Here is a 13,334-nt window from a genome sequence, read left to right on the forward strand (position 1 = left end):
TGAATCTTGGCAAAGTTGAGGCAATGCTCTCCCCATAGTGGTCAACTGCAGCTTCTCGATTTAATCATGGGATCGACTGTGTGAGATCGCTAGGATGACAGATTTTACCTTTTACTAAAGTATTAATGCAAACCTCTTCTAATCTCATCCTTTAGATGTTTATAAATATTATTTCTCTCAAATAAAATAGTAAATGTAAAACTTCAATAAATAGAATACTAAGAGAAACTTTAAAACGCCCAAAAGTGTAGTCAAATAACTAATTAAGCTGTCTTGTAAATAAATCTTAAGTGCTAATTTCATGCCAAAGTGTAAGTTAAACATGGTATAAATGATGCAAATTAATTATCCCAATCTACTAAGTTAACCACACGACTAAATCCCTTCTAATTTTAAAAATACATAAATAATTGACAAAAAAACATTAACAATTCCTTTGGCAACTAAAATTTAAATTCTAGTATGCGGGCTTCTACGACTAGGGGTGCAAACGAATTGAGCAAGCGAATCAAGTTTGTTCGTGAATTTTTTAGGCCGGTTCAAAAAATATTTAACTTGTATTTGAAAATTATCAAATTCGAGTCGAATTCAAACCTATAATATTTTATTCTATTATTCATGAGTCACTTGTGAACCAAACTCGAATTGAATTGTGATTATTTTTACATAATTTTAATTTAAATATCCTTAAATTAAGATCCAAATAATTCAAATTGAACTTGAATTTAAGTCATTTTGTAGTGTAGTTTGATTCTTTTCGCAATGGGAGAGTCAGCTAGGTGATCTACTAGGGTTGATCCCGGGCTGTGGGCCACGAGTGTCGACATCGTCACCCCAAGTTAGGGGTGTAATCGAACCGAGCCGAGCCGAACAGTAAGAGGCTCGAGCTCGGTTCGTTTTTCCTAAGCTCGAGTTCGATTCGAGCTTTAATTCTTAAGCTCGAGCTTGGCTCGTAATGAAATTAAATAGTTCGCGAACAACTCGAGCTCGGCTCGAAAAAATGCTCGTTTTAAAGTTAAACGAATTCAGTTCGAGCTTGGTTCAAAAATAGCACATTTAAAAGTTAAACGAGCTTAGTTCAAACTTGGCTCGTTAATATATAATATTTATAATTCATGTATAATATATATATATATATATATATATATATATATATATATATATATATATATATATATATATATATTCGTGAATTTCTTAACAAACACATTCGTGAGCCTTTAAATGAACATGTTCGCGAACACGTTCGTGAGCCTTTAAACGAACATGTTCGCGAGCTCACGAACCAAATACTGTTAAGTTTGAGCTCGGCTCGATAATATTTTCGAGCTCGAAATCAGGCTCGAGCTCGGCTCGTTAACTTAATCGAACAAACTCAAATGAACTTTTTTTCGAGCCGAGACTCGAATAGCTCGTGAGCAGCTTGGCTCGTTTACACCCCTACCCCAGGTTGTTTTCCTCTTTCTCTCAAATTTTTTCCTTTCTCCCGTAGTAAATCCGAACGTACGTATCTCCTTCTCAACGCCGTCGTACCTCCGAACTACAACACGGATAGGCATTAATGTGTCTCCTACCTTACCTGCTCGAATCAAAATTTAAATAATTAACTATAATTCAAATTTTATTTAGAACTCAGTTCGAGTCAAAATTATTTATATTTTTAAACTTTAAATTAAATTTGAATATCAAATATGTTTTTTAAACTCAAACTCAAATATTAATATTTTCATATTACTTAATTCAATTCGATCAGTTTGCACTCTATCTACCACGACTAACTTTGGTCGACCAATTATTCTCGGTCCATCTACTAGATTTAAAGATATCGGGATGATCTTTACCTTTAGAATAAAGCCACCATCATTCACGTAGAAATAGAAATAGAAATAGAGAAGACAATTATATACGCAAGGCATGCTTTCACCATTCGAGCCATGGACTCGAGCTGGATTCTAGCTTTCAAAAGAAGAGATCAACTAATTTTATTTTATTTTTTTAATACAACTGGAAACCGTGTTAGAAATATTTAAAATAAAAATATTTAATCAATAAAATAAAATAAAATAAAAATTAAAATATTGCTAGCATTAGCAACCTCTCGATTGCTATTAATGTCCCAACAATTACCTCATCAAGCAAAACCATACCACCTTCCCTCCACCTTTTCCCTCTTCTTCTTCTTCTTCTTCTTCTTCTCTTCCGCGACCTCCAAATCAACGCGGTGCCAGCTGCAGCGCTGCAGCACCGTCATCGACGCCGGCGCCGCAGTGGAATACAGAGAAGAGCGAGGGCGATCCAAATCCCCCGCCCACTGCAACTACGACGGGTTCCAGTGATCTCGTCGATTGAGTACATGGATATCCCCTTTTTCGACGATCACATTGCGCACGAGCTCCAGAGCATCGTCGTCCTCTCCGACCAAACCCAGCGCGCTGACGCCGAGCTGCCCTCGTCCAATGCGGCCCGCTCGAAGTCCCCCGGTTGTCTCCCTTCCCAACCCTCCCAGATCAAGGTAGGGTTCAGGGGCTCCTTCAAGGGTGGACCAGCCCGCAAGAGCCCTGGCAGCGCCGGGAGGTCGAATCCCTTCGTGAAGATGACCCGGGCGGCTTCCAGCGCGCAGATGGGGCTCAAGGGGCTCCAGTTCCTCGACAAGGCCTCCGGCGGTAGCGAGGGGTGGAAGGCCGTCGAGAGGCGATTCGAGCAATTCGCCGTCAGAGGAAGCCTTCCCAAGGAGAACTTCGGCCGCTGCATTGGTGCGTTCCTCCATCTTTTGCCTATCATTTCCTTTTTCTCCTGACCCAAAGATTTCTATAAAAATTGGACTTTTTGCTTGGCTATTCGTACTTAGTGAACTTCCAGATCAGATCCCAAGCCAAAAACAAAAAGATCAAACTAAACAGAAAATTGTGTAAAATATCGATGTTTTACTCAGGAAAGTCATATCTAGTGAACTCTTAAAGGTTAACTTAAGCACATGACCAGAGAAATCCTTTGATGAAAACTATTTCCTTCATGGCCCTGTTTTCTTTGGGATTGGTTTATTAAATGCAATCATATACTACATAATTCAGCATAGATGGCCAGTAAGTGAATTAATTGAAGTACAACTCTGGTGAAATAATTCTGTATTCAATTTGAAGTTCAGGTGAGGAAAGAAAATTACTTCAATGAAGAAGAAAAAAAAGGGCAAAAGTTGGAGATAGGACATAGAATGTTCTTGTAAATTTCTTTACTTTTTTTATATATAGCATTTGAAATTATATGTACGGGATCCATCAAGTGTACTAATTTCTTATTATCCTTGTCTTCATTATCAATTGTTAGGCATGGCTGAATCAAAAGAGTTTGCTGAAGAGCTGTTTGTTGCTTTAGCAAGGAGAAGAAACTTGGAGCCAGAAAATGGAATAACAAAGGATGAACTAAAAGAGTTCTGGGAAGAAATGACAGACCAAAATTTTGATTCTCGGCTACAAATATTCTTTGACATGTATCACTTTCTCATTCTTATCTACTTCCAGCCTTGACCTTATAAACATGGTTTGACATTGTCTGCTATGACTTATTATATAGGTGCGATAAGAATGGTGACGGAAAGCTGTCTGAAGAAGAGGTGAAAGAGGTATCTAGTCAAAATCACTCAATGAATTCTTTCATGTAGGAGCTATTTTAATGTTCTTTACACTGAAGAGAATAAAATTTCTGTACCACTTCATAGATAATCATACTGAGTGCTTCGGCAAACAAACTTGCAAAATTGAAATCAAGTGCAGCGACCTATGCTGCTCTCATAATGGAAGAGCTTGACCCTGATGGCCAGGGCTATATTGAGGTACTGAGTGATGTATTTTTCAATGAAATATCCAATGTCGGAGGAATTTTAAATCTGGAAGAACAAATGACTTTTAATACCAGACTGACACAATTAACTTGCAAATTTTGTCTCAGCTTTGGCAGCTTGAGACATTACTTAGAGGTATGGTTAGCTCACAAGGAAATGAGAAAACATTAAAACGTTCACATAGCCTTGCAAGAACATTGATACCGAAGAGATACAGAAACCCAGTAAATCGATTTGTTAGCAACACTGCAGATTTTGTTCATGAGAATTGGAAGAGGATATGGGTTATTTCCTTTTGGTTGACATTGAATATAGTCCTAGCTTCGTGGAAGTTTGTCCAGTACAGAAGGAGAGCAGCATTTGAAGTGATGGGTTATTGCGTCTGCATAGCCAAGGCTGCTGCTGAGACCTTGAAACTAAATATGGCTTTGATTCTCATCCCTGTCTGTCGCAACACCCTCACAAGGCTCAGATCAACTCGTCTTAGCTCAGTATTTCCATTTGATGACAACATCAACTTCCACAAGGTAACAGAGATTTCCCTATAATGAAGCATTCCTGGAAACACTGTAAATATTAAGTTATGTTTTTTGTTCACTTAACGTTTGCAGACTATTGCTCTGGCAATAACTATTGGAACTTTAGTGCACACCTTTGCACATGTAACATGTGATTTTCCGAGGCTCATTAACTGTCCGCGTTCCAAGTTCATGAGCACATTGGGATCTGATTTCAACTACAAGCAACCCACTTATCCATCTTTGCTAGCAAGTGTCCCAGGTGTCACTGGTATTCTGATGATTTTCATCATGGCATTTTCTTTCACTCTAGCAACACATTCTTTCAGGAGGAGTGTGGTCAAGTTGCCATCACCCCTCCACCATTTAGCTGGGTTCAATGCATTTTGGTACGCTCACCATCTTCTGGTTGTTGCATACATTCTTCTGATAATCCATTCTTACTTCCTATTCCTCACCAAGGAATGGTATAAGAAGACGGTAAGTCCTACCTATTTTTCATACCTTCTGTCGTATGTAGACATTTTTGGCATTAACTTTCTTGTATGCACAGACATGGATGTATCTTGCAGTCCCAATACTATTTTATGCTTGCGAAAGAATAACTCGGAAAGTTCGTGAGAAAAGCTATGGTGTCAGCATTGTTAAGGTAATCTCCTTAAATGCATGTATGTTAGAACTCAAAAAATCTACTTGCTTCGTTGCTTGACAAAGGTGCAAAGTTGACATCTCATCTTTCACATATATCTTTCATACAGGCAGCAATATATCCCGGTAACGTCCTCTCCATACATATGAAAAAGCCACCAGCTTTCAAATACAAAAGTGGGATGTACCTATTTGTGAAATGTCCTGATGTTTCACCTTTTGAATGGTTTGTGCTTAGCTTCAAAATGAATATGAGTAATAAGTGATTATTTCTGGTGTTAAGTAAAATCATTTTCTCAATAGGCATCCATTCTCAATCACCTCTGCACCAGGAGATGAACACTTGAGCGTTCATATCCGAACCTTGGGTGACTGGACGTCTGAGTTAAGGAACCTATTTGGAAAGGTTAGTTCATTTAGAAAATGTCTCTTCTTGCCGAAGAAGTATAACATTTGCTCTTAATACAGGTTTGTCAGGCTCAGGTCATCTCGAAAAAGGCCAACCTTGTTAGACTTGAAACCACAGTTGTGGCAGATGTTCAATTTGAAGACACAAGGTGAGTACCACTGCGTAGCAGTCGACATCAACCAATTAAAAGCAACATTACAAAATCCATCGAGCTGTGACGAGTAACATAATCTCTTTTTCAGATTCCCTAAGCTCTACATAGATGGGCCATATGGTGCACCAGCTCAAAATTACAAGAAGTATGACATTCTTTTGCTCATTGGACTAGGAATCGGCGCAACTCCATTTATTAGCATACTGAAGGATCTCCTGAACAATATAAAGACCAACGAAGTATATATTATCTGAAACATTTCCCTCTACAAATGTCAACACCTCATGTTACTGACTGGTGTATGGTTCTTCATCTAGGAATTGCAAAGAATGCATAATCCAGATCCCAACATCATCAAATCAAATGGCCCGGGAAGGGCTTACTTCTACTGGGTAACAAGGGAGCAAGGATCGTTCGAGTGGTTCAAAGGTGTCATGAATGATGTTGCTGAAAGTGATCACAATGTACATCCCCAAATCCCTCTGGTTTGACCTGTTATTGGTACTTCCATTTCTCATAGGCCCTTAACTGATTCATTTCACAGAATGCCATAGAGATGCACAACTACTTGACAAGCGTGTATGAAGAAGGTGATGCAAGGTCAGCCCTCATTGCAATGGTTCAGTCACTCCAACATGCCAAAAGTGGCGTCGACATAGTCTCAGGGAGCAAGGTAACCCAAGCTCCTCATATTCGCATAATGCCAACACAATCACTTGTTTCTAATCTCCAAGTCATGCTTGACAGATACGCACACACTTTGCAAGACCAAACTGGAGGAAAGTGTTCTCTGATTTGGCAAACGCCCACAAAGCCGCCCGTATAGGTGAACTATCTTGAAACATGGTCTTCACTCATGTTTTCGCTATGTGACTCTAACACGTGGTGTTCAGGTGTTTTCTACTGCGGATCTTCCACACTTACAAAACAACTTAAAGATCTTTCACAAGAATTCAGCCATGATACCACTACTCGGTTTCACTTCCACAAGGAGAACTTCTAAAGAAGACAGGATGATACAGATAGGAAAGAACATAGAGATAATAAACAGGAAAGAATTCAGTCTTGCTCTTTAAATTGTTACATCATACATACACATTATTTAGATTTAGCAAAGGTGTGTATAGTTGAGTGGAAAATTTCTAGGGATATTTGAGCATGAGTTGAGAAATTGTACTCGGCCATGGTTTGATTCGCTCATAATAGTTCAAGATTATTATTATTTATTTAAAAATTATAAGTTTATAAAAATATAAAATATAAAAAAGAATTGTACTAAGTTGTCTATGTATCCCTTTAGGGTATAGGGAAATAAAAGTCATATAGTTAGTTAATTATTTTTCATTCTTTGAAAGTTATATTTTTTTATTCATTTTATAATTTTCGTTCAATAATTAGTGTCTGAGATTTAAAAAAAATCAAAAACAAAGTAAATCCAGAAGGATATTATATTATTTTTGGTTTTTTATACTAATGATTTTTTATTTAATATTAATATTATTATATTTTAGTGTGATGAGATTAATGTATCATATATGTTATTGAAGAAAAAACCGAAAAGGAAGAGAAGGAAGATTAGACAGTGATATGAATCGTAAGTTTGATATTCATCTTACACATATTTATATACTTTACAGGAGACAACATATTAAAGACTATTCTAGAAAATAACACAACCATATCAAGAGTTGTTGACCAGAAAATTAAAGCCTTCTAGAAAATAAGCAAAGAACATAAATGACAACCCTAGAAGGTAGGAAAAACTTGGGAAAAGATGACATATTGAATATCACTTTTCCCAAGATATTAACTTTCAACATTCCCCCTCAAGCTGGATCCAAAAGATTTTGAGATCCAAGCTTGCTTAAAAGGTATTGAAACTGAGCTGAAGGTAAGGCCTTGGTGAATACATCAGCCAGTTGATTTTGACTGCGCACATAACAGGTTTTAATAAGCTTTGACTGAACTTGTTGACGAATAAAATGACAATCAACTTCTATATGCTTTGTTCTTTCATGGAACACCGGATTAGCAGCAATCTTCATTGCGGCTTGATTATCACAGTAAAGAATCATAGGAGTAGCACAAGGACATCCTAAGTCTGAAAGGAGACTTTTAAGCCACACAAATTCACAGGTTGTAGTGGCCATAGCTCGATATTCAGCTTCCGCACTAGATCGAGCAACAACTTGTTGTTTTTTGCTTTTCCAGGAAACTAAATTTCCCCCAACTGTTATGCAGAAGCCTGTAGTTGATCTTCTATCCAGAGAATTACCAGCCCAATCCGAATCTGTATAACCCTCAACATTGGTGTGTCCATTTCTGGTCATAATGATTCCACGACCAATGGATCCTTTCAAGTAGCGCAAAATTCGTTTAACCAGGATCAAATGCTGATCAGTAGGAGCATGCATATATTGACTAACAATATTAACAGCATAGGACAAATCTGGTCTAGTAATTGTCAAGTAAATCAGTTTACCAACAAGTTTCTGATAGTGAGCAGGATTCTTAAGCCCTACACCTTTGGAGAAGGGCTTTTGTTTGCTATCAAGAGGAGTGCGAGCAGGTTTAGAATCAATCATCTTGGCATCTTTGAGCAGATCAAGAGCATACTTCCTTTGATTAAGATAGAACCCTTTGCTGGAATTTGCCATTTCGATTCCGAGAAAATATTTCAAGGGACCAAGATCCTTTATAGGAAATAACTGTTGAAGATGCTTTTTCAGTTTTTTGACAGACTCAACATTGCTTCCTGTCACAATAAGATCATCCACATAGATTAGAACCATCAATTTTTCAGAATCACCAAGTTTAACAAATAGTGAAGAATCAGCATTGCTTTTTGAGAATCCCATCCCTTCAAGCGCAGCACTCAATTTTGCATGCCAGGCTCTAGGACTTTGTTTTAGTCCATAAATAGATTTGTGAAGTTTGCAAACCATGTTGTCATCATTCTGTTTCAAGAAACCAGGAGGTAATTTCATAAAAACTTCTTCCTCAAGATCCCCATGTAAAAAGGCATTTTTTACATCCATTTGGGATAAAGGTCATCCATTGTTAATTGCAACTGACAGCAGAACACGTACAGTTGTCATCTTTGCAACTGGAGCAAAGGTCTCCTTATAATCCACTCCATATTCCTGAGAAAAACCTTGAGCCACTAAGCGTGCTTTACGTCTCTCAACTGAGCCATCAGAGTTAAATTTGGTTTTGTAGATCCAACGACATCCAACAGCTTTCTTCCCCTTAGGGAGAGGTACAATGCTCCAAGTAGAATTCTCAGCAAGAGCATTTAGTTCTTCTTGCATAGCATTTCTCCAAACATCACTAGAATTAGCTTCTTGAAAGGTTTGAGGATCTTGGATAGTAGAAATTTTAGAAAGAAAAGCAGAATGTGCAAAAGAGAAATTCTTATAAGACAGATACTTTGAGATTGGATGTCTTACAGAATAAGCAACATAGTCTTCCATTCTCTTAGGTTGTTGGCGATGACGAGGAGGATTTCTTCGAGGCACTAATTCTTGATAAATCTGATCAGGATGATCATCCTGTTCCGGATTTAGTGGAGCAACACTATTCAAAATGTTATCAGGTGATGGTGCATTTGATGAACTAGATTGATTCATTTCTGAACCAATGCCTTCAGTATTCAAAAAAGGGAACAAATCTGTACTTATTTCCCTTTTATTGGAATAGGAAAAATATGGACTAGTTTCATCAAATCGAACATGCCTTGTGACAACAACCTTCCTGGAACATGGATCATAACATTTATATCCTTTCTGTGTATTTGAGTAGCCAAGAAATATACATTTAACAGCTTTTGGATCAAGTTTATCTCTAGAGTTGACTGGAACATGAACAAAACATGTACAACCAAACACCTTCAGATGAGAAATATCAGCTTTTTTGTTCATTAAAACTTCAAATGGACTTTTGAAATGGAGCACTCGACTAGGAAGTCGATTAATTAGATAGGCTGCTGTAAGGACCCCAAAAGACCAAAAATGTTTAGGCAAATTCATTTGAAACATGATGGCTCTTGTCTTCTCTAATAAATCTCTATTTTTTCGTTCTGCAACTCCGTTTTGCTGTGGTGTATAAACACAGCTAGTTTGATGCACAATGCCATTAGTAGCTAAGAAATTAGTCATATTGTGGGAGGTAAATTCAGTGCCATTATCAGTTCGGAAGGTTTTGATTTTTGCAGAAAATTGATTGACAATCATAGCATGAAACTGTTTGAAAGTTTCATAGACATCACTCTTAGATTTCAGCAAATAAACCCAAGTGACTTTAGAAAAATCATCAATAAAGGTCACAAAATACTTGAAATTGTCAATAGAGTCAACAACAGGACCCCATACATCAGAATGTACTAATTCAAAAGGGCTGAAACTTTCTGTCATGGACAACTTAAAGGGAAGTTTGGATGACTTAGAAAGATGACAAGTTTCACAATCATGAGCTTCCATTGACACATTGGGCAAAATCTTTGAAAAAACATGACTGGAAGGATGAGCAAGACGTTGATGCCACAAAATTTGTTGATGACTTCTAAGAGCTTGAAGGCTTCTAGGAATACGAGGATGAGGAGATACATAATAGAGCCCTTGAAAGAGAAACCCTTCACCAATCATTTTCTTGGTGATACGATCCTGAAAAACAACCTTGGAAGGAGTGAATAAGGCTTCACAATTAAAGGTTTCGACCATTTTGTGAACTGACAATAACTGGAAAGGAAAGGAAGGAACATAGAGCACTTCAGATTCTATAGACTCTGACATGAGTTTAATTTTTCCCTTCCCCTTAATTTGAACATTCTGACCATTGGCAATGGACACAAATGAAGACATAGGCATATAATCACATACATTAATAAGATTATTAGTTATATGATCTGAAGCACCAGAATCTACCACCCACAAATTTGCAGTTGAACTAATTTTCAAAGCAGTAATAAAGGCAGATAAAATACCTTCTTTGTTCTTAGAATTTGAAATATTGGCATCAGTAAGAAAACTTGCAAATTTGCTTAAGAGCGCTGTTGGCTTATCTTGGCCTTGTTCAGTTTCTGAAGAAGTACTTGTGCTTTGTTTGTCATGCAAAAAATTTGCAAATTCATTAAGCAAAGTGATCGGATTAGAAGTAAAGGATTCAGCAGAATGAGAAGCAACATGAGCTTTGGAGTTGAAACTACGTTTCTGATCACTTCCCTTTTTATCCTTGCTAGATTTGATTTTCAATTCTGGATGAAGAATCCAACAACGATCAACAGTGTGTCCGATACCTCTGCAATGATCACACTTCAAATCCGGACGCTTTCCCTTGTAGGGGTGTTTTTTCTCATTAAGAGAAAGGTAAGCATGAGGATTAGAGGCTTTAGATAAATCAGAATTAGGCATAATTTTTCGACGAACCTCTTCTCTTTGAATGGCAGCACAAACATTTTTCAAGGAAGGTAATTCAGCAGTCATTAGAATGTGACTTCTGAATTCTTCATAATCAGAATCAAGACTTGCAAGTAGCTGGAATACCCTGTCTTCCTCAACACGTGTCTTAAGAATGACAGGATCAGTGGTGTGAGGGCGATAAACTTCTAGCTCGTTCCATAGATTCTTCAGTTTACCGAGTATACTTACAAAGGATTTTCCATCCTGCTTGAAACTTGCAATTTCTTGCTGGATTTGAAAAATTCTAGCAGAATTGTTTTGATTTCCATACATATCTCGAACAGCTTCCCATAATTCTAGAGAAGAAAAAGAGTAGCTAAAAATTTCAGCAATATTCCGTTCCATGGAATTCAATAGCCAAGACATAACCATTTGGTCTTTGGCTAGCCAAGCTTCATATTCTGGTGCAGTCACTTCAGGAACTTTCTCCTTGCCATTAATGAAGCCTAGTTTTGATCTTCCACCAAGAGCAATAGTGATGGCCCTAGACCAGGGCAAATAATTGTACTCATTGAGTAATACTGAACACAATTTGTGAGAAGTATTATGCTCAGCATCAAAGCTGTTAAAAACAGCAGTTATCTCACTAGAGGATGAAGAAACTTTGTCAGTGTTCATGACAAATAGAAGGAAATTAGAGCCTAGAGTTTATATAGAAACTTCCTGCTCTGATACCATGAAGAAAAAACAGAAAAGGAAGAGAAGGAAGATTAGACAGTGATATGAATCGTAAGTTTGATATTAATCTTACACATATTTATATACTTTACAGGAGACAACATATTAAAGACTATTCTAGAAAATAACACAACCATATCAAGAGTTGTTGACCAGAAAATTAAAGCCTTCTAGAAAATAAGCAAAAAACATAAATGACAACCCTAGAAGGTAGGAAAAACTTGGGAAAAGATGACATATTGAATATCACTTTTCCCAAGATATTAACTTTCAACAGTAATTTTTATGATTTTTTATAATTAAGCCATTTTTGATAATTTCTATCTTTTGTATTTTAGGATTTCAAGTCTTTCAAGATTTTAGGCATTTTGAATATGTTAAAATTTATTTCTTTTTTTTTTAATAATTTTTTATTTCTTTTGATCTTAGAATTTTAAGTATATTTAAATAATTATCTAATTTATATTATAAATTTTTGGTTTAATAACATTTTCGATAATACAGTTTATTTTTCTATGATATTCTTTTGAATCAATAGATTTTAGAAGATTGATATTCGATATTATTAGTCTATCAATATAATCAATATAGGTCCTAGGATAATTATTATCTTGTTAGATGTCATGATCTCATGTGAAACCTAGTAACGGTGAGATAGTTTAAATTTCTCATGGCTTATTTGTGTGAAAATGAGTTGAAAGAAGTGCATATGTTTATTTATGTTTGTTCAATTATAACAATATATATATATATATATATATATATATATATATATATATATATATATATATATATATATATATATATATATATATATATATACGAGTTTGATATCTGCGCGAACGAAAAAACACGTCCCGTGCGCACGCGATCCCGATCGTTCATCGCGAAAAATCCACGCCGTTCATCACGAAAAAACACTGTAGCTTCTCTGCGTCGTTGACGTTCTCGCCGCTGCCGCTCCTCCGTCCGGCCACCGGACCGGCGGCGATGGATTCGCAACTCACCGGCGCCGGGACTGGTGGCCGGATTCCGGCCGAATTCGGCCGGAATCCGGCCGATTTTCGATCGGAATCGACCAACAGTTACTGTTGGCCGATTCCGGCCGAAATCGGCCGGATTCCGACCGAATCACGGCCGGAGACCGGCCGCGGTCGACGCGCTCGGCGCCGGCGCGTCGACCGCTGCCGGTCTCCGGCCGTGATTCGGCCGGAATCCGGCCGATTTCGGCCGGAATCGAAAAAACGCGTCTGTTGGCCGATTCCGGCCAAAATCGGCCGGAATCCGACTGATTTTCGGCCGACAGTGGCCGGTGGGCTGTGTCTTGTTTCCGACCGGATTCCGGCCGTAATCCGGCCGGAATCCGATGCCGGAATGTGCGCCGGCGAGTGGCGCATCCAACGGTCCGGGTCCGGTGGCCGGCGGTGATCGGACGGCGGCGCGACGACGGCGGAAGTGGACGGGGGTTGGCGGTCGCGCAGGGATCGCGTAGGGATGAGTCGCGCGGGATATCATTCTCTCTCTCTCTCTCTCTCTCTCTTATATATATATATATATATATATATTACTAACCTCTATGCACATACATTCATCTGAATGTACCTTAGGATTGAGCTCGTGATCTGTACCTTTT

General features: G+C 37.9%; 1 protein-coding gene across 1 annotated transcript; it reads left to right on the top strand.

The window, feature by feature from the left end:
• Positions 1-2,300: 2,300 nt before the first annotated feature.
• Positions 2,301-6,645, top strand: LOC141830206 (putative respiratory burst oxidase homolog protein H). The gene is made up of 15 exons (XM_074717689.1): positions 2,301-2,753; positions 3,325-3,487; positions 3,571-3,619; positions 3,716-3,829; positions 3,946-4,365; positions 4,450-4,836; positions 4,910-5,005; positions 5,115-5,230; positions 5,308-5,410; positions 5,473-5,561; positions 5,656-5,806; positions 5,885-6,031; positions 6,112-6,240; positions 6,315-6,393; positions 6,461-6,645. The coding sequence occupies exons 1-15, from the start codon at positions 2,354-2,356 to the stop codon at positions 6,568-6,570; spliced, it is 2,553 nt and encodes an 850-aa protein (XP_074573790.1). The 5' UTR covers positions 2,301-2,353; the 3' UTR covers positions 6,571-6,645.
• The last annotated feature ends 6,689 nt before the right edge of the window (positions 6,646-13,334 follow it).

This window comes from Curcuma longa, chromosome 5, assembly GCF_044706935.1.
Source record: "Curcuma longa cultivar G26 ecotype Majalengka, Jawa Barat chromosome 5, ITB_CL_G26_1.1, whole genome shotgun sequence".
Classification (NCBI taxonomy): domain Eukaryota; kingdom Viridiplantae; phylum Streptophyta; class Magnoliopsida; order Zingiberales; family Zingiberaceae; genus Curcuma; species Curcuma longa.